This window comes from Pneumocystis jirovecii (assembly GCF_001477535.1).
Source record: "Pneumocystis jirovecii RU7 chromosome Unknown supercont1.5, whole genome shotgun sequence".
In the NCBI taxonomy this organism is placed as follows: domain Eukaryota; kingdom Fungi; phylum Ascomycota; class Pneumocystomycetes; order Pneumocystales; family Pneumocystaceae; genus Pneumocystis; species Pneumocystis jirovecii.
The window spans coordinates 114,940-134,180 of record NW_017264779.1 but is presented as its reverse complement, the minus strand read 5'-3'; the positions used below and the strand labels follow the sequence as shown (position 1 = coordinate 134,180).

The window sequence follows — 19,241 nt, the reverse complement described above, 5'->3', positions numbered from 1 at the left end:
TTTAAATATATCAATTTTTTTTCTAAACAAACACAATACTCTGAATTCTTAAGACGAACAATACAAACGTACGTGGCTCATGATTTGTTTATCTAATGCCAAATCATCCGTCCATACGCCAGCTGTTGTCCGCTTTCTATACTTTTTGGGCCAATTGCAGGTCTCTTCTTCTCCAAGGAGGATATCACTGTCATCCCAATAACGAGTTTCATTTACCAAAACAACATCTACTATCTTTGATGCAATAATTTGAGCAAGGTAACGTCTATTTGAAAACTGAAGTATCTTAAACGGTATGTTAAAAAACCCAAAAATACAAGGTAAAGGAATATATTGGAGTATTGGAATCGAGAAATCAGCAGGTAAAGACGATTGAAGAGATTTTTCAAGGGGTGCAGCTGAAGTATCTTTTGACTTATTTCCTAACATTTCTAAAGAACTAGAGGATGCATGTGGAGACTCTAAAGGCTCAAGCCAGCCTTCATGAATGCCAGCCAAGTACTCTTTCAGCGTTTGCCTTCCTACAATAATGGCACAATCCTCTTCAGTGCTAGGACGAACGTTTACCATAACTTTTTGCATTTCTGGATCAATAGATAACTCTCCACGCCGAAGGCATCGAATCTCTTCAGAAACATAGTTTTTTAGGTCACCTTCTTTATTCCCTTCAATAATTTCATAATCTACAGCACCTGCTTGAAGAATAGGGCATATATATTTTTGAAATTGCATTCGAGATGCATGAAGATCACTTCCTGGAAACGGGCTCATATAAATTTTTACTTTTCTAGGAAGATCCAAAGGACTCATTGGTTCATTAGCCAGCGACTTCACTCTATTACAATGTTTTTCTATAATTTTTTTCTTTGCTATTTTATCATAAATAACTAGTCCGGAAAATGAAAGAACTGCTAAAGGAAAAACGATCATCAGCTTATATGAGCGCCCATAAGACCTAATTTCTTTTAGGCGACGCCAATCAAATGCTGTTCCTGAAGATTTATTCATTAATTATCTTAGAATTTAGGTAGAAAAAAAAGCGGGAATTCAAGAAAAAAAAATAATATTTTTATCGAGAATATTATACATAATAAAACAAACCAATTATTCGTATTATACATATATATGATCTAAAAATGCATCCATGAAATTATTATATCTTTTAAAAAATCTATGTTCACCTACTATTTAGCTATAGAGGCATAAAGTTTTGTTAAAGCAGGAGCGCTGCTAGAATCAATCTTTTTACAATAGTAATCTGTAAAAAAATCATTAGTTTACATGGTTCAGTCATTATGAAAAAAGAATTTTATTTTTTTCCTTACCAATTTGTGAAGCCAAGAGAATACTTTCTAGTAAAGATGGTTCAGAAGATAATTTAAAAAGGCGTTGCCATTCATCTTCAGGAAGTAACGATTGGTTGTTTGCAGCTCGTACAGCATTTTCAGCACGTCTTTTTTGAAGCCATTGTTGAATTTTTAATTGTTCTCTTGCTAAAGCCCTTTGATAATATTGATAATTACTTTGTTCATATTGGTAATCTTCAGTCACCTCTAAAAGATTTTCCATGATCTTTTCGAAATAAGAATCAACCACAGGCTCAAGATTGTCAAAACTGAAAGAAAGTGGAAGAAGAGACAAAGCAGGAGCCGTTGGAACAAATCTATATCTGCTATCTAGATAGTGAAGAAGTGAAACTGCAAGATGAGAATTGTGAATAATCAATGGAAGCTCTTCAAAAACGTTAGAATGAGATAATCCATATTTAGAAATGCTATATAGTGAATTAAATAAACCAACAGTATCATATTCAATTATTACCTTTCAGCATTAAATTTTCCTTCCTTCTTTGCAGCAATAAAAGAAGGTGTCAAACGAAACGCTTTTAACGATAATGATTCATGAGTTGATTGAGACGCATCTAAATATACGAGATAAATAATATTTCAACAAATTAACACTAAATTTACCATAAACTAACATAACCGTCATATCATTAAGCGCCTGATGATATGAAAATTGATTTTCAATAAGATTCATATTAATAAACGTTCCTGAATTAACACTTTGGTACCATCCAACAACATTATTGTCAACACCAATTTCCTTTAAACAACGCATCATCTGCTGCATATAACTAATCCTGTTCTGTGCTAAGGAAGATGCATTTTCTCCTTCATGTCCATGAGATAGAGGAAATGAATTAGTGACTTGAAGAACACCATTTATATCAAGTCCCAAAAGTTGTCCTTTTTAAAAATAAAAAAAAATCTTTCATATTAATCAAAGCTACCTGCAGCAGAATGACTTGTAAACGACTCACGGCTATGTTTTATGATCTTTAAAACAACTAATGAATCTACTTGAACAGCCTTTAATGGACATGATCCTTCTACATCAAATCTAAACCAAAATTAATCGTTTTTTCACGAAAAAAAAACAAACAACTATATACCCAGACGATACAGGCGTAATAATAGCTCCATCCATAGCTAGACTTATTTTTAATAGCCTTTTTTAAACTTTTACAGTTGATCTTGATCGAAGCACGTCGTTAAATAAACGTCGTTTGAATAAAGTATTTCAGGGCAAAATATAAAAGATATAAAAACATATAATATCTCATAAATAAATACTTATCAGACATTTTACTATATTAGAATATATAAAAACACATTTTCATAAATTTGTTCAATTTTAACAGTAAAACTCTATAAAAACAAGATTCTTTAAATAAAAAGAAAATATTTGATAAAAAGACATATTGTTTTGACTATTATCTATTATATATACATATATATTTTCTGTAAAAATATTAGAAAAACGTATTTTTACCAACAAAACACAACCGACAAAAAAAACAGATCATTTAAAAAATCATCAAGAAAGCTAAGAAAAGGAGAAAATAGCATGGAAAGGAAAATATAGGTAAGAAAATACATAAAAATCTATATATATGTTTTTTAAACGAAAAAAAAATTAGGTACTATTTAGGAGTTTTACAATAAATTTGTGAATATTTATGATAGAGTTTTAATCTAGAAAAAAAGATGACAATTTTTCAACAAAAAGGAACAGTATATAAGATAAATAGTTTTAAACATGAATTAAATTACTTTAGGATTATACAACTACTAATAACGAGATGGTTCAGACATCATCAACACTGTCTAGTGATCCAGTTTATTTTGTACGCGATCCATCTAGTTTTAAAAAAACAACACATGAAAGAGCTGCCTCAGTAAAATTGAAACTAGAACATCTCTATAAGGTTGCAGTTGAGCAGACAGTAGAAAGAAATCAACGGTTTTTTATATAGTTGTGTATTAGATATTTTATTCTAATACGAGAACAGAAGAATTGATTTTGAGGCAAAATTGGCAAAGGACCGCGGTTCAGAAGAAAGGAAAAGACGTCAACTTAATTCTTTAGGACAAAAAGAGTCCCAATTTCTTCGATTAAGACGTACACGGTTATCTCTGAACGATTTTCATACTGTTAAGGTAATCGGTAAGGGTGCATTTGGAGAGGTTAGATAAAAAAACATTCCTATTAAGCCTTGGTCTTTTTGTAATTTCAAATAGGTAAGGTTGGTGCAAAAAATAGATACAGGGAAAATTTATGCAATGAAAACATTACTCAAATCAGAAATGTTCAAAAAAGACCAACTAGCACATGTCAAAGCGGAAAGGGACGTTTTAGCAGAATCAGATTCTCCATGGGTTGTATCACTTTACTATTCTTTTCAGGATTCACAGTATTTATATTTAATTATGGAATTTCTACCAGGAGGAGATTTAATGACTATGCTAATCAAATATGATACTTTTTCAGAAGATGTAACCCGTTTCTACATTGCGGAATGCATTTTAGCAATAGAAGCAGTTCATAAGCTTGGCTTTATTCATCGGTTAGTTTCTTTTTTAAACAAAATGATTTCTTACTTTTAGTGATATAAAACCCGATAATATTTTGATTGATAAGACCGGGCATATTAAACTATCTGATTTTGGTCTTTCTATGGGATTTCATAAAACACACGATAATGCTTATTATCAGCGACTTTTTGAAAATAAAAATACATCTACACCGACAGAGAATTCTGTCATGGTAGATGCAATTTTTCTAACAATGTCTTCTAAAGATAAAATTGCAACATGGAAAAAAAATAGAAGAATCATGGCATATAGTACTGTAGGCACACCAGATTACATTGCACCAGAAATTTTTACACAGCATGGATATGGACAAGAATGCGACTGGTGGAGTCTTGGGGCAATTATGTTTGAATGTCTTATTGGATGGCCTCCATTTTGTAGCGAATATGCACACGAAACATATAGAAAAATCATAAATTGGAAAGAACATCTCTATTTTCCAGAAGATCTGCATCTTAGTGCAGAAGCAGAAGACTTAATTAAAAAGTAAATTTTACATTATTACTATCTCTAACTAATTATTTTAAATAGATTATTAACATCAGCAGACCAGCGTTTAGGTAGACATGGTGCAAATGATATAAAATCCCATCCTTTCTTTCGCGGAGTAGATTGGAATACAATACGGGAAATAAATGCACCCTTTGTTCCACAACTCAAAAGTATTACAGATACAAGTTATTTCGAAGAAATTGATAGCGTCCCTGATATTCCTATGAATTCAAAACCTACCTTTCAAAATAAAATACCTTCTGATATTGATCAAAATTTAGCATTTGTAGGATACACATATAAACGATTTGACATGATGACACGGAAAGGTGCTTTATGAATGTCTAACCTGCAATATTACAAATAATTTTTAATCTTTTTTAAATCACACATTCTATTCTTAAGGTATTAACAATAGTAAAATTTTGATTCAGAATGTTTTTACTAATCACATACTTAAAAATTAAATAACACTTCTAAAACTTCAAAAGTTTTCGACAACCTGTCTAAACTTACATAACTCCAGAATAATACCCGTCTTTGTATATTTTATATCTATTCTAACAAAAATATTTCTTCATATATTAGATGTATTTAATTATGGAGTTTTTATGTAATTATTTAAATACAGGCTTATAGATATATCATTTTTATAGAATTAGACAATTAGGAAAATCATATAATGGTAATTACAATTTGTCATTTTCATCCATCAAACTAAATGTTGTTTTTTTCATCATTTTTGTTAAGATATCGACCTTAAATATATTTTTTATAAACCAACATTTACATGAAAATTCAAAAAAAAAAAATACATATAAAAATAAAAAATACATACTTTCTATATCTTGTAGAATAAGAATACAGCCTTTTAACTAAAAAATCATCAAAAGGGCCTGTTTGTACCATTTTTGATCAAGAATTCATGTTATTTCTTAAGCCATCATGGTAAATAAATTACAAATAAATAAATAAATAATTGTTTTAAAAATTCATAGGTTAGGACATTTTGGTATGTTATAGTATCTCAAAAGCTGTTTTTCAGAAAACTTAGTATTATATATCAGATGAACGTAACGAAGCAAAAGCTATTTTCTCTGTTCATATTTCACCAGACGGATTACGCCTTGCATCAGGTGGTTTTGGTATTTTAAACATTTTTATTAGCCAAAAGTCTTAATTTTTAGATTCTAAAGTTAAAATATGGTCCACTAAAGCAATTCTTCAAGAACATAGTGATGAACCAAAACAGTTGGTATGTTTCATTCAGATTAACACATCTATAACGCTTATTATAAAATAGTGTTCAATGAGTATTCATACAGGTATTTTTAAAATTTAAAAGATGAAAATGACCAAGAAAGGTGTTGTTACAACTGTAAGATTTTCACCTAATGGAAAGTATCTTGCGTCAGGAAGCGATGATAGAATTATTATTATATGGCAACAAGACATAACAAGCCACAATTTTGGTAAAATTTTTGGAAATAATGAAACAAATGTCGAAAACTGGAGGAGCTTTAGACGTTTAATAGGTCATGACAATGATATTCAGGATTTAGCATGGAATCATGACAATTCTATTTTAGTAAGTGTTGGCCTAGACAGTGCTATCATTGTATGGCATGGATCTACATTTGAAAAATTAAAAAAAATTGATGCACATCAAAGTCATGTAAAAGGAATTACATTTGATCCTGTTGGAAAATATTTTGCAACAGAAAGTGATGATAGAACCATTAAAATATGGCGTACTTCAGACTATTCTCTTGAAAAAACAGTTTCTAAGCCTTTCAAAAATTCACCATCTACAACATATTTTAGACGACCATCATGGTCACCAGATGGATCACACATTGCAGGCCCAAATGCAATGAATGGGCCTGTAAGCAGTGTTGCTGTTATTGAGCGTGGAACATGGACTAGTCTTATTAATCTTATTGGTCATGAAGGAGCTGTAGAAGTAACTTCTTTTAACCCTATTCTTTTTCGACTTCCCGATACAACTAAGGAAGATAACAAAATTATAACAATTATCGCATGTGCTGGACAGGATAGGACGTTAAGTATATGGAATACGCAGAATCCTCGCCCTATACTTGTTACTCAAGAAATTGCAGAAAAAAGTATAGGCGATCTTTGTTGGTATCTATTTTTTATACATTGCTCTAAATATTAGTGATTCTTATCTAGATTAGGTCACCAGATGGGCTATCCTTATTCCTTTGTTCATATGATGGAAGTATTGTAGCCTGTTTATTTGATAAAGATGAATTTGGAGAACCATTAACAGCAGCAGACACTGTAAAACATATTTCTTTCTGTATTCAAGCTAATTTTTTACAGGAAAAATTATTATCAAAATATGGCCATGGACGGCATGGAGAAATTCTTCCAGAATCAACTGCTCAGCTAGAACTTGAAACAAGAACAGCAGAAATAGAAGCAACTGCTCATATTAAAAGAATGCAAGATTTAATGGGTGACACTGAACCTATGAAAATAAATTGTATATCGGATGATGCAGAACAAGACTCTTCAAATAAAGAAACAGAATCTAATATAACACAAACAACAGAAAAATCATCAACAGTATCTACACCTAAACAAACCCTCAAAACAAATTCATTATCATTAACACCTTCAAGTAATTTACAAAAACCTATTCAACAAAAAGTTACAATTACAAAGGATGGAAAAAAACGTGTAGCTCCACAACTTCTTTCCAAGTAAGGGAAACAAACTAAACATATTATTTGTACTAATTACAGTTTATCTGATACACCTATTGTAAATTCATTACCCGAATCACATTTACAAACATATCCTGAACAAAATATACACTGCCAAGCATTAGATTTCTCTGAACCTTCACATGCCCTTCCAAAAGGAGGTGTTCGTTCTTTAATAATAGGAAATAAAAGAAAAAATACATCTGAAGAAAACGAACATCCACTTCCAAAGAAAGGAAAACTAAAACAAACGAATGATCATACAAAAGTATTTTTACAACATATATTAATCATATTTATTTAAATCTATAGACAAATATACCAGAATTTATTAGACCATCAGTAATATGCCCTTCTACAAGCGTTTCACAGATTCGTCTAGGTGTGCCTAAAGTTATTTCTTTTATTTCAATGTCTATTAACTCTACCAATTATATGCTTGAAGTTCGTAATGGAACAGGAGAACATAAACCTACAAAAATAACAGCCATAAAAAAAGGAAATATTGTTTGGAAAGAGTTTTTGCCAAAAGCGGTCCTTTTATTAGCAGGAAATACTCTTTTTTGGGCAGCAGGTTGTGAGGATGGTACTATTATTATATGGTCACCTCGCGGCAGAAGGTAAAATAACTTTTTCGTATACCACTAATTAAAAAACAGATTATTCCCATCTATTATCTTAGAATCATCTCCTTGTTTTCTCGAGTGTCAAGGACCGTTTCTCATGTGTATTACCTCTATAGGATTATTGCATGTTTGGTATAATCATTTCTTTATTATTTTAATTAACTAAGAAATAAAAGGAATGTCATACTTGAATTATCACCACATCCTCCTGTTTCTTTAGCACCTATTCTTGACGCATCAACTTTCCAATTTTCAGAATTAAAAAATGCACCATCCATTGTTTCAGCAGCAATCAATTCCAAAGGACAAGTAATCATAACTCTTTCTGATGGTGATGGATTTACATATGATGCTGCTATGTATTCGTGGTTAAAAGTAAGTGAAGCATGGTGGGCAGTAGGCAGTCAATATTGGGATTCAAGTGGTTTCAAAGGAGTAAAAGGGAAATCCGGTATTATCGGAATGCTTGAAAGAAGAACAGATGATGAAGTAATGAAATTAGGACGTGGACGATTTTTACAAAGAATTGTAAAAAGTGCAATGCTTTTAGAGGGATATGAGGGTTTCGAAACAAGTGTAAGTATTAGTCATTTGGAGGTTGGTCTCAAAAACAAATTAACATCCAAAATAACTAATATTTTAGAATCGTCTTTCATCAGCAGCAATACTTCATTCACCAGATGAATATAAAACCATCTTAAACACCTATACTCGAAAAATTGCAGAGGAAAATATGAAAGATAAACTAGAAGAACTTTGTATGTATTTATTAGGACCTATATTGGATGACCCTTCTGTTTCTTGGAAACCAAAAGTTGCAGGATTAGACAAAAGAGAGTTATTAAAAGAAATTTTAACAACAATAGGTTTAAAAAAAATATTTTATTTATTTTGATATTTAAAAAAATTAGGAAAACAACGTGAAGTCCAAAGAATAACAACTAAATATACCGAAGCCCTTGAAGAACTTAATAAAGTCGAAAATGCACCTACTTCATAATTTAAGGAATAAAAAATCCTTTTGTTTTTATTATCCCCTTTGTCCGGAAAACCACAACAATATTATTTATAAAAAAAACAAACATGCTTCTAATATACATATCATAATTAATCTAATACTAAATTCCACTATAATATATAAATAAATAGAAATAATTTAATAAAAAATACCAAATTGTCTCCAATATAATGTATGTTTTCAATACCTATTCCCTTGTTGATCAATTTTCTATATATTAATAATTATTAAAAAAAAAGGAAAAATATTTACATATCATTAGAAGACATTTTTGCTACGCCCACAGCAATTGCATGTTCTTTTCCTTCTACCATGATTGAAACTATATTTTCAACTTCAATATTTTCAGGACAATATCCACCTTTTGATGTTAATCCAGGGCACATAAGATTAGCTACAATTATTTCAAAAATAAAAATAAAAATAAAAATACATACCACCAGAAAGGATAGACTTAATAACACCTTTATCTGCTTGAACTTTCAAAAATGCATCAGGATCTAAAATAAATTAATTAAAAAAAAAAAAAGATATATACATTTATGTAATAATCTTAAATGAGGGTATATAGTTTCAGAAATTTTAAAAAAAAGAACATCATTATTAAGTGTATATAAAGAAATCCGTTCTTCACTATAGCAATCAATATTTTAGATAAAACCACACAACATTTGCAACCATTTAACGAGTGTTAATTGGGACTTTTTAGGGAAAATTTCAGACATAAAAGGCTCCAAGTCAGGGTAAAACTCTATTATTTTTATCCGTAATGCCTTCTGTGTAGACGATTTGACTTGTGTTATTCCTTTAATATGATCTTTTCCTTTAAACCTAAGATTCTCAAAATCAATACAATTCTAATACAAAAAAAACAGATAAATACCTTTTAAGCATATTAAAGAAAGATAAACAGTCTCTTTTAAACTTTAAATATTTTTTAAAAAATTATACAGAAAAAAGTTAAAATATGTTGCACAAAATATTAAGAAATTTCCAAATTATTTACCAAAATAAAACCAGTAAAAACAATGCTTTTTTAACAAAAATATTTAACAAAAATATGATGCCATAGCAGAAATAACTCTATAAAAATTAGATATTTTTTGCACATAAAATATAATGATATTTACCTTTGAACGACGTGAAAAAAATCAAAAATCTTAATAATCAAATATTAACTTATATTTTAGAATTAAAAGAAAACCAAAAAAATAAAACATTAAATAACATTCTATTTTAAAGGAAAATATCATTTTATAGGATCTTTTAACAATTGTTTTTTCAAAATTTAAAAAATACCAAAAATCAAAATGGATGATTTATTATCAAGAAGGTTTAAATAAAATTTATATTAAACATGTATTAAATACTCATTAAAAATAAGTGATTCAGATTATTCAAAATATTGGATTGATTGGTTCCTGGGGATTAAAGGAAATGAATTTTTTTGTGAAATTGATGAAGAATATATTCAAGATAAATTTAATTTAACTGGAATTAATACTGAAGTACAACATTACAATTATGCTATAGACATGGTGACAGATGTGTTTGGTATGTTAATAAACGAATCATATATTACAATAGATTAACTCTAAAGACCATGATGTTAGTGAAGATCTTCGAGACCAAGTTGAAAAATCTGCACAGCATCTTTATGGATTAATTCATGCAAGATTTATTCTTACAAGTAGAGGGCTCCAAAAAATGGTATCTTTTATTATTTTTTATTATAAATTAAATAACTTAGCTTGAAAAATATAAAAAATATGATTTCGGCTGTTGTCCTAGGGTTTTTTGTCATTCACAAGCACTTTTGCCTATTGGTTTGTCAGATATCCCTAATTCAAGTTCTGTCAAACTTTACTGTATAAAATGTGAAGATATTTATACGCCCAAATCATCACGGCATGCAACAATTGATGGTGCATACTTTGGGACTACTTTTCCACACATTATGCTTCAGGTTTACCCTTATTTGATACCACAAAGAAGTCAGGAGCGATACGTACCCAGAATTTTTGGCTTTAAAATTCGAGAATACTCTATTATCCATCAACTTCAAGATATATACAAAAAAAAACAAGACGTAAGACTGGATACTATTAAAGAAAATGAAGATATGCAGAAAAATAAACAAACACTTTAAAAAACCCATTTTTCATTATTTCTACAATATTATTTTTACAATTATATCATATATTTAATATCATAAACATTATATTATGAATATATATATATATAAGACGGTTTTTATAATAAAGCAAATGTCAACAATAATTGTGTAAAAAATTATATTATTCTTTTATCTCTAATGGCATATTTTTAAAAATATCAAGAGTCAATGTGAACGTTTTCAAAGCCAATTCATCATCTGATAATTAATCAGCTATCAGCTTTTATAATAATAATCGCTTACTATTATATGAAATAAAAAACCGAGCCAATTCCATGCATAACTTCCATTTTTTAAATTGTATTGCATTTTCTAAAACTCTCATAATATCCTTAAATATATCAAAATAAATTTATAAAAATATAAATATAAATAACTTTACTGAGATCATCTGATGCTTCCATAGTATGCAATATAATCAAATATTCCGCAGCAGTTTCCGGTTTTCCTAGTTTCATACAATCCTAATATGTAAAAATTATGAAGAAAAAAAAAGAAAAATACTTCAAATAAATCTCTTGGAGACCCTACAACACTAAAAAAATACTCCCAAAAAGAGACTTCCATTTTACGTGCACATGCGACAACTATATCTAGCATTTGTGAAAAACATTTTAGAAAAGAAACTACTTTAGGAAGCAAAAGATCTGAAATTCGTATCATTAAATTATATATATATGTATATATTACCATCAGACTTCTTTGAAGAACCAACTTCTTTTTCTAATACATTATGTAAAAGCAATTCAAGCATATGGTTAAAATAAATTACTGATTGATACTTAGAAGCCAAAATAACAGATTCCTCAATTCTGGTTCTAGATAAATATTTTTCTAAAATATACGGTAAAACAGGTTTTGCCTAATACAATTAAAAAGCATATATAAATATAAAACTTACAACAGCATTAATCCTAAAATCAAAATAATCTAAATTTTTTTGTCGAATTATATCATTTTTTATTCCTAAAATAATTCCTTTATTTAATAATAAAAAGATAGGATAAAGATCGAAAGAAATTGTAATCAAATTGTTGTCACTATTTAAGTTCAAAAGATTCTCTTGATTACCGAGAGTATTAATATCTTCAATAATTGTATTAGAGAAATCCATCCATATCTAATAATATTAAAATATAAACTAAAATTAATTGAAAAATTACCTTAATCTCTGTTCCACAAAATGCCCATATTGAAGGTTTCATATATTGAGATGAATGATTGACAAATAGAAAATACTCAACCTTTTCTGAAAACAAATAAACATGATATTTTACTGATAAATCATTATTTTTATTAGGTTTCAAAAACATAAGCTTATCATCCAAAAGAATGATAATATTAGCTATGTGTATATTATTTATAAGAGTTCCTTCTTTAGAAACCAATCATTAGTAACGATTTACAAAACTAATATTACTTACGGGTTTGATCAGTTAAAAAACACCATGTAAAGGCTCTTAAAGATTTAAAGGAATAAACTATATCTTTTAAACTAATACTTCCAACAAATACAAGCTTGACTTTTTTGTTATTCATAATAATAAGATATTGTAAAACAGAATTATCTTGAGTATATAATAGAAGATTTTCTGATATTATAGTAATTGAATGCACGGGAACATTCATGTCTATAGCAAACACAACCCGAATATCATCTATTGTATTTTTCCTAGAAAACAATTTCAACTCATAAGTATTATGAATTTGTATAGATGCAATCAATACATGATGATACCAGCACATTCCACCAGAAACATGAAAATTAGAATTCAAATCTTTAGTAATTATTTTCCATTTTTCACCTTGGAAACTATAATAGGCTATTCCATGATATCCTGCTATCGCCAAATATTGTCCGCATGGACTTAAAGCACTATATTTTATATAAGAATTATTACGAAAATAATCTGGTGGTATTTCAATTTGTTGCCAGTGACATTCTTCAGGATTTATTAGGTCAATGTCCGATTTTTCATAGCCTTTATAAACAAGAAGTCGATCTGAAATTTGCAAAATAAAATTAATTGAATTTTCCTATATAACGTTAATATTTATGTTTATATTTCTACAATCCTAACAGGATTAAGAGAAGAATACGGAATACCTCTAGCCATATTTAACTTCCACAATTTCCTTGTTGATTTTTCCTTATTGCTAATTATAATTAAATCACTTCCTTTATTAAGCCACAAAACATGACCAATTCCTGCCGTATATATTTCTTCAGAAAATCCTTCAAGTACGTGTTCAGCCCTTAGACCAGAAGATAATAAACATCCATAAGCACTCCATAAAGCCCATGTATTTTGAAATCCTACAAAAAACACATAACCATCTTCAGACCATGCCATGCATTCAATATTCCCAGTTACATGAAAATCATCTAAAACAACTGTATGTAAATGAGTTATTAGGTTTTTAATTTTTTTATAGTGAAACAATTTAACTTTCCCACTAATATTAACAATTAAAATCAAAAAATTAAAACGTCAACAAATATTACTTTTTACATCCAAAAGCAATTAACAACAGATGCATATTTATATCCGTTTTAACGATATAGTCCTCTTCTGTTTCTGGAACATAGAAACAAACACCAGTCCAATTTTTAACATTTTCTTGATTTTTAGATTTTATCTATATAAAGTATTAATTGTAAATCGGAAAAAAAGGCAACAAAAATACATAAGGACTTCTTCGAACAAAGTATGCCTTACTATTCAAGGAAACCCATATATATATATCCATATTTTTTTCATGAATCATATCATTAATCGCAACTAATTAATATAAGTAATCATTCATATAAATAACAAATAGTAGAACAAGATTATTAGTACCATTTTTATCTTCAATCCAATCCATCTGTGCTAGAGGATCGGATGTCGTCACAGTATGATTTGACTCTTTATACCAAAAAAAAGACTGAATCAATGGTGGATTGGCTGTTGAAAATAGTAAAAACTCATCCAATGCAATTATACTAGCACATCAATATTACTACAAACAATACATGTATTACAAATACCATAATATACCAGAATCCACCTTGATCATTGTCTTGAATCTCAAATACAAAAAATCATATTCAGTAGATCGATATAGATCTAAAAAGTCAAAAACCGATGATTTAGAGTGAGGATAATGAAATTTATAAAGTTTTTGACCCGTATTGTTACATATCGAGTAAATAAATAAAAACCCTAAAGACGTTTTCACAGCAGCCAATTGAGAATCTTGCTTTACAAAAATATCCCTATTTTCACCATATAGAGTCAATGAAATAGCTGTTCGTGTAACACATGAAACAACCACGGTCGGCTATAACGCTTCGTAAGAACTACCTTCCACCAAAATAAACCATTTCAAACCCGTGATTGCCATATATAAATACGTCTCGACGTTAAAACAATAAAATGAGTGCCATTACACAGCCTTTTCAGCGCCAAAACCCTCTCATCTAACGTCATTGACGCATATTCCAGGCCCGTTAAAGGGCCATTTTTTGTTTGAAAAACAGATGGAACACCAACGGGCCAATACATTTCACACGGAAAAAACAAAGTACAGGCACGTACGATCAATTAAACCCTCTTTTTACCGCCAAAACTTACTAAACCGTACAAAAGTTCTGTTTTTTATTAATTATGACCTTTTTCAAAAAAAAAAAAAACAAACTAGTAAAAAATTACCTGAAAAACTCTATAATCCTTTAAAATATCCCCTTTAAACCGCTCTAAAGAACCCTTTTTCCCCCATAACCTGCTAAAACTTTATTTTTAGTTTATCATGTACCAGATCGATTATCCCAACTGTATATTAAATCAACCTTAGTCTTCGGCATAGCAACAGGCCAGGCAACAGGTCACGTGACACCAAAAATAAACACCAAGCAAAATTAACGAATATCTAGTATTAATACAGTTTTTGAGGAGCCTGGAAGAAACGGGGGTCTAGCTCAAACGGTAGAGCGTGCGCTTAGCACGGTAGTCTGCGCAAGGTACTGGGTTCGATACCCAGGTCCTCCAGATTTTTTGGAAAATATCTTGAAAATAATGTTTTAAAAAAAGATACATAACTACTAAGTCTAGAGTGAAAAATGAAGGATATTTTGTAGCGACGAGTTCTGTTTCATACCTAATATCTTGGAGAGAGCAGCTATATTGATGCAAAACACATAATTGATGAAAAAACTAAAGCCAACACAAGCTGAAACAGACTAGTACAATGGGTGCATTTGAAAACCATGGTCCATCGAGAGTCGATTCAGTAGGATCCATCACAACATTGATATTCAGAGGCAGATTGCCCTTTTCTGGAAAAACAGGATCCAACAATGCCTAACCCACGAAAATACATGCCACACAGTCCTAATGCTATTATATAATACGCTGGTAAAAAGAAATACCCCAAGACACATGTAAATACAACCTATAGTAAAGATTTACAATCCTGAGAAAAAATGTAAAACTATGACGACAATAGCACCCATTTTTCTTGGTAAAAGTCGTATTTAAATAATCTTTGGATTTTTTAAAACAGAAAAAACATTCTGTGTCCAATAGTGTATTCTACGGCCCAGTAATGCGTTTTACATCTCAAAACGTGTTATGAGTGGTCTGATGTGCTGCTAGAATGTGGCTCAGAAAGCTCAGGACTTGTATCATTGTCCAGTATTTCCTCTATTTCCACAATATCCACTATATCCACTGTATTCACTGTATCCACGGTATCCACAGTACCCGCTGTACCCACTGCACCCACCGTATCTGCCGTAGGCGGCTCAATCCAGCCACTCGGAACCACATACGGAAACGCAACGCCTATTGCTGCTGCACGATTAAGCCATTTAGGCGTCGAAAACGCCGTCAATCGATACAAAAGATGCGTTGTAAAATGATTGCAATTCCTATCAACATCCCCCGTAAATAAACATAAAACCTATTGCTAGCCAAAACCTCGTCAAAAGATTATACGATGGCCCTTGAAATTCCCTTCCTACATCCAATACCACCTCCTCAATCTCCTTCTCTGTCATTGTAATGTATCCGTATCGAATACACGTCCTGAAACGCCCACCCGGCGGTAGTGTTCGTGGTACCGTTGTATAAATACCAGAAACATTTTCCACCGGATGCCCCCCATATGCATACTCTAAAACCCATTATTAGCACCGGAAAAAGCCCATAAAAGACCCCCCCAAAACACATATCTCGTTCAAAATACATAAAAATACATATAAACCCTTATTTCACCCAGAAAAAAAACGGAAAAAACCCAAAACTCACCTTTGTCCCCAATCACTACTCCACTATGGTAGATCCCAACGCCAAGCGCCCATGCAATGCTTGACAGCGCCCCTTCAGGCAGCAAATCATAGATATTGATCGACACACTAGTTCGCGCCATCGCCACCACTTGCCCGCCTCGCCTGCTCTTATGCCCTAATCACGTGGTTATCACGTGACATAACCTCCCATCTTCACTGGAACCAGGAGAGTGTGCAAAAGCACGGCCAAACACGCTGAAATCCGCGGGAAACAGCACGAATGCTTCTCTAAATGCCATGCAGTATCTTCTGTGCCTGGTAGAGCCTGTCTCTGCCGCCTGAGTGCCCCAAAAAACCCCAAATGCGCCTCAAAACCCCCGCTGCCCATCTATACACCAGCACCCATCCATAAGCTGCTGCCTGCGTATGCAGACGCCGCCCATAGTCCGCTTAAACAGATCCAGGCCCGTGAACTACTGTCCAAACACGCCCAAACAACACCAATCCTCCCCAAACACCCCACAAGTCCTCCAGCCCATCCAACACACAGAACATCCTCTCCTGTGCGCCTATGCATGCCTATGAACACCTCTTTGTGCCTCTCCATGCTTCTGCACGACGCTGTGCCTCACTGTGCCTCTATGCATGCCACAGCCGCTCCTTGCTCTTGTCCCGCACCAATCCGCACGAGATACGCCCTCCACGCTGCATCCTGCGCCTGTCAGCCCCCATCTGCCCCAAAGACACCGTGTTTTCATGCACATACCCTGAACCGCTGCGCCTCCTTCACAATATCCTTGCCTGTCCCACAGATCCCCCGCCCTACAATCACCACATCTGCTCCCCGCTCCAGCACTGCATCCTCCGGCGTTATATACCGCTGCCCATACTTGTCTGCGCCTCCAGTGCCAATTCCACTCTGTCCACACTCTGTCCTGTGTTTTCCGACTTTGTGCTCACTGATCCGAGACCCAATGACCTCTCCACCGCCATCCTGAGACTCAATTGCCTCTAGATCACCGTTCCCTGGTCCTGAAGTCCCTAATTCTCCCGTATGGGACCCTATCTCGCCCCCAACGGCCCCAGAACACCCTCGTTCTGCACCATTGCTGCCACTACGCTCTGCACTGTCACTCTGGGCAGATGCCCAGCCAATCCCCGGCATCATCCACACATAATCCTTGGCCAATGGCCGCCTCCACTGTGCAATAAACCCTGCAACAAACCCACAATGCCGCTCTGCCAGTGCTGCTGCCGGAAAACTCTCCCCACCACTATATACATGTCTATCGGGCTTATTGCTATTGTAACCCTTACAAATATGATATTCTTTGTACATTTTTCTGTCATCTTTATTTTCACCAATTTCTGCCTTATTGCTAACTTTATCGTTATCGTTGTTAAATTTGCGGATAACACGATTAGCAGCAGTGCTATCCGCTTTGTCTATATTATTCCCCAATGCCTGCTCAATGCCAGCGTTGTCTTTGCTGCTGGCGCTGTAAATAAGCTCATTCTGAGTGCTCATCTCTGCAATAAGAAACAACCCGCGTCCATATGGCCGCCCAGCATCTGCCAGTGCACACACTGCACTATCGCCCGCACATATATGTGCGTCAACATAGTCGGCCCACTCGACTATACGTAATATTCCACCGACATATTGTCGTTGGACAGTCGTTCCAATGTCAGCAAATTTGCGGTCCTCAAAGAGAAAAAATGCGTGTTTGCGCGCAACTGCGCGCAGAGCAGCCGCAGTTGCAGGAGAAAAGTCGTCTATGGCATCAGCATGCGTTTTCAGGACGCATATATACGGGCCAGCGAGATCTGCAGCATAAAGAAGGTCAGCAGAGCGCATATAGTCGGCGGCAAGTGCGAGGTTTGTCTGTTTGCGCGCAATAAGTGCGAGCAGGCGGCCAGCAGGAGAGTCACCAAGGCGTGCGGCGCGCACATCGTACGACAGCCTGGCCCACTGCATATGGGCAGTGGACACGAGATGGTGCGTTATATGCGCGATGTATGCGTAATATATGCGTAATATATGCGCGGTGTATGCGTGTGTACAGCATGTGTGCAGCAGCTGTGTCCGCTGACTCGGACGGGCAACGGTGTTATGCTAGCATATGCATACCATGCGGAAACAGCGGCAACACTACGGTGTGCTATGTAACTATACACTATGTGTTGTGCATACTGCATACACGTGTACTGTTCATACTGTCTATGCCATATGTCTGCCCAGCTGTGTGTGCTTCTACTGCTATATGGTGCGACACCACGCAGTGCACCGTAATGCTAGCGTCACGTGAACATCACGTGCAACGCAACGTATAGTATGTGGTACATAGCATATAGTGTATAGTATAGTGTATAGCACATATAGTATATACAGCACATAGTCAGCAGAGTGTGCATATAATGTGTGTACACTATGTATATGCTGTGCATACACTATGTATAATATATGCATAGACACTGTCTACAGTGTATGCACAGCATATAAACGCAAAGTGTGCATATACTGACATACGATGTGCTATACATATGTTCTGTGCGTTGTATGCTGTACATTGTACGTTATATCCGTACACTCAGACATTAATGCATAGAGTGCATACAATGCATACAATGCATGTTGCGTGTACCACAGCATACTGTGCATACAGTGCGCACATGCTTTGTATATATGCTGCAAACGTATGTATGGTGCATGTATGTGTACGCTTACGTTGTATGCGTGCTGCGTGTGCCGTATATACATATATATGCATGCTATATCGTATTGTGCAGAGTGCATACATAATACAGCACAATATACACGTTATGTCACACTGTATGCACAGCAGCGTGCAGTAATGTGAGCGCACGGCGTACATTGTACAGCGTACGTCGGTGTATGCATACAACGCACAGCATATATGTATAGCACATGCGCATAGCATATGTGTAGCATATGTGCAGTGTATGCACAACGTATGCACTCAACC

General features: G+C 33.3%; 9 protein-coding genes and 1 non-coding gene across 10 annotated transcripts; 4 read left to right on the top strand and 6 right to left on the bottom strand.

The window, feature by feature from the left end:
- Positions 1-48: 48 nt before the first annotated feature.
- T551_01246 (uncharacterized protein) lies at positions 49-1,008 on the bottom strand (the record flags this gene model as incomplete). The annotated part of the gene is made up of 1 exon (XM_018373509.1): positions 49-1,008. The coding sequence occupies one exon, from the start codon at positions 1,006-1,008 to the stop codon at positions 49-51; it is 960 nt and encodes a 319-aa protein (XP_018230163.1).
- Positions 1,009-1,184: 176 nt separating this feature from the next.
- Positions 1,185-2,490, bottom strand: T551_01245 (uncharacterized protein; the record flags this gene model as incomplete). Its single annotated transcript, XM_018373508.1, has 6 exons — positions 1,185-1,258; positions 1,326-1,774; positions 1,822-1,921; positions 1,971-2,249; positions 2,294-2,403; positions 2,456-2,490. 6 exons carry the CDS (start codon positions 2,488-2,490, stop codon positions 1,185-1,187), a joined length of 1,047 nt encoding a protein of 348 aa, XP_018230162.1.
- A 527-nt stretch (positions 2,491-3,017) lies between these two features.
- Positions 3,018-4,989, top strand: T551_01244 (serine/threonine-protein kinase CBK1). Its single transcript, XM_018373507.1, has 6 exons — positions 3,018-3,077; positions 3,122-3,306; positions 3,356-3,530; positions 3,585-3,910; positions 3,951-4,424; positions 4,470-4,989. The coding sequence occupies exons 1-6, from the start codon at positions 3,051-3,053 to the stop codon at positions 4,768-4,770; spliced, it is 1,488 nt and encodes a 495-aa protein (XP_018230161.1). The 5' UTR covers positions 3,018-3,050; the 3' UTR covers positions 4,771-4,989.
- Positions 4,990-5,473: 484 nt separating this feature from the next.
- On the top strand, positions 5,474-8,788 carry T551_01243 (uncharacterized protein; the record flags this gene model as incomplete). Its single annotated transcript, XM_018373506.1, has 12 exons — positions 5,474-5,575; positions 5,618-5,685; positions 5,734-5,755; positions 5,795-6,575; positions 6,629-6,734; positions 6,777-7,159; positions 7,202-7,430; positions 7,475-7,782; positions 7,822-7,920; positions 7,965-8,385; positions 8,432-8,654; positions 8,700-8,788. The coding sequence occupies exons 3-12, from the start codon at positions 5,740-5,742 to the stop codon at positions 8,786-8,788; spliced, it is 2,655 nt and encodes an 884-aa protein (XP_018230160.1). The 5' UTR covers positions 5,474-5,575; positions 5,618-5,685; positions 5,734-5,739.
- A 107-nt stretch (positions 8,789-8,895) lies between these two features.
- Positions 8,896-9,700, bottom strand: T551_01242 (translation machinery-associated protein 20; the record flags this gene model as incomplete). The annotated part of the gene is made up of 7 exons (XM_018373505.1): positions 8,896-8,916; positions 8,959-9,016; positions 9,059-9,200; positions 9,244-9,306; positions 9,345-9,439; positions 9,485-9,637; positions 9,690-9,700. 7 exons carry the CDS (start codon positions 9,698-9,700, stop codon positions 8,896-8,898), a joined length of 543 nt encoding a protein of 180 aa, XP_018230159.1.
- Positions 9,701-10,116: 416 nt separating this feature from the next.
- On the top strand, positions 10,117-10,955 carry T551_01241 (uncharacterized protein; the record flags this gene model as incomplete). The annotated part of the gene is made up of 4 exons (XM_018373504.1): positions 10,117-10,139; positions 10,191-10,360; positions 10,407-10,516; positions 10,557-10,955. 4 exons carry the CDS (start codon positions 10,117-10,119, stop codon positions 10,953-10,955), a joined length of 702 nt encoding a protein of 233 aa, XP_018230158.1.
- Positions 10,956-11,103: 148 nt separating this feature from the next.
- T551_01240 (uncharacterized protein) lies at positions 11,104-14,530 on the bottom strand (the record flags this gene model as incomplete). Its single annotated transcript, XM_018373503.1, has 14 exons — positions 11,104-11,180; positions 11,226-11,313; positions 11,360-11,446; positions 11,487-11,629; positions 11,673-11,844; positions 11,884-12,102; positions 12,146-12,357; positions 12,407-13,019; positions 13,064-13,439; positions 13,489-13,622; positions 13,671-13,765; positions 13,826-13,968; positions 14,014-14,306; positions 14,357-14,530. The coding sequence occupies 14 exons, from the start codon at positions 14,528-14,530 to the stop codon at positions 11,104-11,106; spliced, it is 2,826 nt and encodes a 941-aa protein (XP_018230157.1).
- Positions 14,531-14,932: 402 nt separating this feature from the next.
- T551_05013 lies at positions 14,933-15,013 on the top strand. Its single transcript has one exon. It is a non-coding gene; the product is annotated as a tRNA-Ala (tRNA).
- A 580-nt stretch (positions 15,014-15,593) lies between these two features.
- T551_01239 (uncharacterized protein) lies at positions 15,594-16,533 on the bottom strand (the record flags this gene model as incomplete). Its single annotated transcript, XM_018373502.1, has 3 exons — positions 16,274-16,533; positions 15,944-16,139; positions 15,594-15,894 (listed from the first exon to the last, which is right to left on the bottom strand). The coding sequence occupies exons 1-3, from the start codon at positions 16,392-16,394 to the stop codon at positions 15,594-15,596; spliced, it is 618 nt and encodes a 205-aa protein (XP_018230156.1). The 5' UTR covers positions 16,395-16,533.
- A 475-nt stretch (positions 16,534-17,008) lies between these two features.
- On the bottom strand, positions 17,009-18,112 carry T551_01238 (orotidine-5'-phosphate decarboxylase; the record flags this gene model as incomplete). Its single annotated transcript, XM_018373501.1, has 1 exon — positions 17,009-18,112. The coding sequence occupies one exon, from the start codon at positions 18,110-18,112 to the stop codon at positions 17,009-17,011; it is 1,104 nt and encodes a 367-aa protein (XP_018230155.1).
- Between the last annotated feature and the right edge of the window lie 1,129 nt (positions 18,113-19,241).

Excerpts from the sequence above, each read along its gene's own strand:
- T551_01244 (XM_018373507.1), top strand. The coding sequence starts at position 3,051 with ATGACAATTTTTCAACAAAAAGGAACA. Across the intron at positions 3,078-3,121 it reads TTTTTCAACAAAAAGGAACA|GATTATACAACTACTAATAA; the intron begins GTATATAAGATA and ends AAATTACTTTAG. Across the intron at positions 3,531-3,584 it reads GTAAGGGTGCATTTGGAGAG|GTAAGGTTGGTGCAAAAAAT; the intron begins GTTAGATAAAAA and ends AATTTCAAATAG.